This window comes from Phanerochaete carnosa, assembly GCF_000300595.1.
Source record: "Phanerochaete carnosa HHB-10118-sp unplaced genomic scaffold PHACAscaffold_1, whole genome shotgun sequence".
NCBI classification, from domain to species: Eukaryota; Fungi; Basidiomycota; class Agaricomycetes; order Polyporales; family Phanerochaetaceae; genus Phanerochaete; species Phanerochaete carnosa.
This window is the reverse complement of record NW_006767628.1, coordinates 4,553,167-4,557,629: the sequence shown is the minus strand read 5'-3', so window position 1 is coordinate 4,557,629 and position 4,463 is coordinate 4,553,167. Positions and strand designations below refer to the sequence as shown.

General features: G+C 58.0%; 2 protein-coding genes across 2 annotated transcripts in view; one reads left to right on the top strand and one right to left on the bottom strand.

The window, feature by feature from the left end:
• The window catches only part of PHACADRAFT_248213 (uncharacterized protein), a 2,997-nt gene extending 777 nt beyond the window's left edge, over window positions 1-2,220 (bottom strand). Inside the window, exons 1-10 of the mRNA XM_007390887.1 lie at window positions 1,947-2,220; window positions 1,846-1,892; window positions 1,637-1,792; window positions 1,281-1,583; window positions 1,187-1,225; window positions 1,056-1,128; window positions 993-998; window positions 879-940; window positions 712-812; window positions 27-653 (exon numbers count right to left, since the gene is read on the bottom strand). Coding sequence (XP_007390949.1) covers window positions 27-653; window positions 712-812; window positions 879-940; window positions 993-998; window positions 1,056-1,128; window positions 1,187-1,225; window positions 1,281-1,583; window positions 1,637-1,792; window positions 1,846-1,892; window positions 1,947-2,000 — 1,468 coding nt within the window. The 5' untranslated portion in view covers window positions 2,001-2,220. The remainder of the gene's footprint in view (window positions 1-26; window positions 654-711; window positions 813-878; window positions 941-992; window positions 999-1,055; window positions 1,129-1,186; window positions 1,226-1,280; window positions 1,584-1,636; window positions 1,793-1,845; window positions 1,893-1,946) is intronic.
• Window positions 2,221-2,479: 259 nt separating this feature from the next.
• Window positions 2,480-3,943, top strand: PHACADRAFT_190708 (uncharacterized protein; the record flags this gene model as incomplete). The annotated part of the gene is made up of 7 exons (XM_007390886.1): window positions 2,480-2,528; window positions 2,577-2,696; window positions 2,759-2,772; window positions 2,835-3,074; window positions 3,131-3,291; window positions 3,356-3,761; window positions 3,830-3,943. 7 exons carry the CDS (start codon window positions 2,480-2,482, stop codon window positions 3,941-3,943), a joined length of 1,104 nt encoding a protein of 367 aa, XP_007390948.1.
• Window positions 3,944-4,463: the final 520 nt, after the last annotated feature.

The window sequence follows — 4,463 nt, the reverse complement described above, 5'->3', positions numbered from 1 at the left end:
CTTCTCCGTGGCGTCGTTCACCGCAGCAGCAGCAGCAGAGTGGCCGCCGCGCCTCGACGCGCTGCCACGCCCGTCCGCAGGCTGCAGCCCGCTCATCTTCCGCTGTCGGCCGCCGCCGGGCGAGGGCTGGAAGTAGTCCGCCGATCGCGGACTGTCCTGGTCCTGCGGCGCGTTCGGCGTGTTCGGCGTGTTCGGCGTGTTCGGGGTCAGATTCGGCGAGATGCTCGGCGACATGGACGGCGAGTGCGCGAAGAGCAGCGGCGAGGGCAGCTGAAGGCCGTACATCGCGACGACAGGCGTGCCCACCGTCACTCCGGGGCTCGCGGGCACGCCTGTCAAGCCCGGGGGGCGGCGGCTCGCGTTGCGCATGATGTTCTGTTGGAAGGCGCGCCCGCGCAGATTCGGGACCTTCGTGTGCTCCGGGTCGAGCAGCATTTGGAGCGCGAGCAGCGTCAGGAAGGCGTCGTTCCCTGCATTGTGCAACGGCACCTGGACGTCGACGCTGAGCGACTGCAGGAGGTTCGCCAGGGTTAGTATCGACCCTTTGGCACGCGGCTTTCCGGACGGGTCTTGCATGGTGCCGCGCTGCCCCTGATTGAAAAGGTGGCGCTCGTAGCTGGAAGTGTCGATGATCAAGACGTTGTGCGGCAGCTCTGCGAAAGCGGAGGAGATGAGAAAGCAGATATGTCTCAGCTCTGCGAGCACACGCACTGATCTTCATCTCCTCGAGTCTGCGAATGTCTCCGGAGATGCCGTGCCCGACGAGCACGAGACTGTTGGGCACAGTTTCGGAGTCGGGGCTGGTCATGCTGCTGAGAAAAGATAGGCCGTCTCAACATGTGACTGCTGTGCCATGAATTGAATCGATGGATTCTCACCTGATGACTGCCTGGATCACCTGTGGAAGTTTGGCTCTGCCGACGAGCTGGCTTTCTCCGAACTGTCAAATAGAATGTAAGGTGTGTCATAGAAGCCTCGCACGGAACTCTCACAGCATACTAGAACGCAAGCCAATTAGCACAGGAGTCAGCTGTTCAAGTGAAGAGTGCACACACCGCCCAGGGAAAGTTTGGCCGATGTTTGTTGTGAACCCTATCCGCGTATTCAGTTATAATATAATGGCCTCTCCTGTCGATCACAGCCGAAGGTTATCTCACGGAGATGAAGGGCGATCGAGAAGGCTTGCCTGTAGTTGGCCTCGGGGTCAGGCGGCCAGACACGGACGCTGCAGCAGACAGTCAGTCATTGGGCGAGCATGATCATCTGACCGTGATACCAACGCCTCGAGGTGGCTGCAGCGCACAGCGGCGTATCCCCACTCCAAGCACGAGGACGCATTGCGTTCCGACCATTCAAAGTCAATTGCGAGGAACGTCTTGTCCCGCGTTTGCCAGAGGTCCTGAATGGCCTTCTGTTCGCCGTCGCGAACGCGCTGTTTGGAGGAGGCCAGTACAGCGGCCGGCAGAGTACTGTGCAGCTTCTTGTAGAGCGCGTAGTCGGATACTGTCCGCAGATGGCGCTGAGATATTTCGAATGGGCTGACGCGCAGAATGTTATCGACGAGCGGGAGTGTCTCGCCGAATCTTCGCAGACACATAAAAGGTTTGCCAAGGAGCGTAGTGAATGAGAAACGTACCTTGTTTTGACCATCTTGAGAAATGCGCCTATGGATGTCATGCGCGTCACGATGTGTGCCTTGCCCGTCGAGCAGTCGGTGACAGTAATGACCGGCCATGAGAACGTAAGAAACTCTTCAAAGGACTCGAAAAAGACACCCCAAGATCGCTCATACCTGGCATTCAAATTCAGCGCTTTCGAGCCACGAGATAGAGTGGAGTTGCCTACCAGGGGACGTTGTGCAATTGGAAATGGCCCATGTATGCCGAGTATATCTATGAGACAGGCAATTGGCCGACGACCCTGGAGAATGAGCTGCGGATACTTACGGATTGAAGGTCGTACTCCCAGCCTCGTGGGTCCACCAAGTTGAAATCCGACATGACGACTGTGCAATTGATGCCGCTAGGCCTCTTCTCCTGGAGCGCGTCCGGCGGGATTGCAGTGAATTTTGAACGAATTTAAGAGCGACAACGAAGACCCAAAACAAAGCCGAGGAGGGGGACCAATTAAAAGATAGGTAGATAGAGAGTCAAGCTAGCCAAAGTGAAGCCTTGAAGGAAAGCCAGGTTGGCAGGGGCAGCTCGGCATCGTGGCACAAGGCGCCTAACCCGGCGGGACGTCCCGAATGTTCTCATGGGGAGGCAGACCGCGCACGGGGCAGAACAAGACGGCGCGCATTTGGGACGCGTCGACGCAGACCGCGGAGAGAGCTCGAGGATGGTCGTGGTCGTCCAAAATTAAAGGCAGACGAGGACCCTGCGCGGGGGCAGATGGCTAGGAGCGTATAAGCGCTCGATCTTCCTCGGCTATTGGACAACACGGCCAAACAACACCCTTGACGTCTTTCCACAGTCTCACCATGACCGAAACTCAGCAGAACGCTTCAGAAATACAGATCAATGTCAAAGGTGCGTTAACATACGCCATAAAGATATGCTGTTGAATATGCTTTCCAGGACCCAGCGAGCTCAAGCTCCAGATCACCATATCCACAGACAAGACTGTGCTTGATCTCAAGCAAGCAATTGCCGACAAGTCGGATGTTCCTGCAGATCGCCAGAGGCTTATCTATTCAGGTGCGTACACAGTTCATATCGACAACATACCAATGGCTAAGCGACCTGGATGGCATGTACAGGACGTGTCTTGAAGGTGCGCCGCTCTCCCGACGTGCTATGTGGCTGTGAATAAAACTCATGTCTGACGTTGTGCAGGATGAAGACCAGCTCACTGTCTACAAGATCCAGTCGTCACACACCATCCACATGGTCAAAGGCGTGTCTCGCTCGCCAGGCCAGACCTCTCAGGCCGCGCCACAACCGCTTCCAACGATGCAGACCGGCCAGAATCCGAACGACCCACTCACCCAGCTCAATGGCCACCGCGCATTCGGCGCCATGGCAGGCTTCAACCCTTTCCCACAGATGGGCCTCAACCCGAACGACCCCAACATGGTGCGTGTGCTGTGCCGTTGCCGTTGTTGGACTCGGCCCTCAATCAGGAAACACAGATGCAGGGAATGCTCCAGAACCCCGAGTTCCTGAACCAGATGTCCACCATCATGTCCGACCCGGCCGTCCTCGAGCAGGTCATTGCGGCGAACCCGCAGCTCGCGGCGATGGCTCCCCGGATGCGCGAGATGTTCCAGAGCGAGGGCTTCAGACAGATGATGTGAGTACACAGCCGCCCCTTGCTGGCGGCCCCGGTCGTGCTCACCGTTGAGCGCCACACACAGGTCAAACCCCGAGTCGCTGCGCATGATGCTGCAAATGTCGAGCATGATGGGCGGCGGCGGCGTCGGCGGCGGCGCAGGTGGCTTCCCGATGCCCGGCGTCCCAGGCGGCGGCAGCGGCACCGATGCCAACACACAAGGCGGCGCTGGCTCGCCCGCCCCTCCGCCGTTCTTCAACCCTTTCCTCTTCGCACCTCCTCCGGCAGCCGGCACGAACACACAAGGAGCCGGTGCCGCTGCTAGCGAAGGTGGTGCTGGCGCTGGCGCTGGCATGTTTGACCCGGCCGCGATGCAGCAGATGCTGGGCATGCTCGGCGGAGGCGGAATGGGCGCGTTCGGCGGTGGTGTGCCGCCCGCGTCCCCGGTGGACACGCGGCCGCCCGAGGAACGGTTCCAGGTGCAGCTGCAGGTGCGTCGTGCGCAAAACAAAAACCTGTCGTGAGACCCACGAGCGCTGACTTTGTGCGTTCCACACAGCAACTGCAGGACATGGGCTTCACGAATGCGCAGCAGAACGTCCGTGCCCTGCTTGCGACAGGCGGGAACGTCCATTCTGCCATTGAGTATATCCTCGGTGGCGGGGGTCTGTAGTACGCTATGTGATACCAGAACAAGAGGGACGCAATTGTAAAATGCTGATTGACTAGATATAGAAATAAGATGTAATTTACTGTATTCTTGGACTGGGATGTTCGGCATCGGGGGATAGTAGGCGCGACCACGACAAAGGTATGTCACCGGACTCCTGCTGCCCAACGACGATGGGCATCAGCGCATTTTTACATGTCACTCACGGAACCTTGTCAGTCCCACGCTGCTTCAATATCGCTCGAGAATACACGTCGAAGGTTGGAGGTATCTTGTCTGATGGCTGGTTGGCAGTTGTACAACAATACTGCCCGCTGCCGTGGAACGGTGGGGACAATCTTTCATTCGATGCCGGTCCCAGTAGTTGTCTTTCAAATCTCTCGTGAAGAGCGGGCGAAACGGAAGGATCTCAAGCTGTGCACGCAGGATCGATTCTGCGCATTCCCCGTATTCTAATTTTTCCTCGTACGGCCAGTGACTCGCTCGTGTTGTAGCAGATGGCGACCGCGGTGTCGCTTCTCGA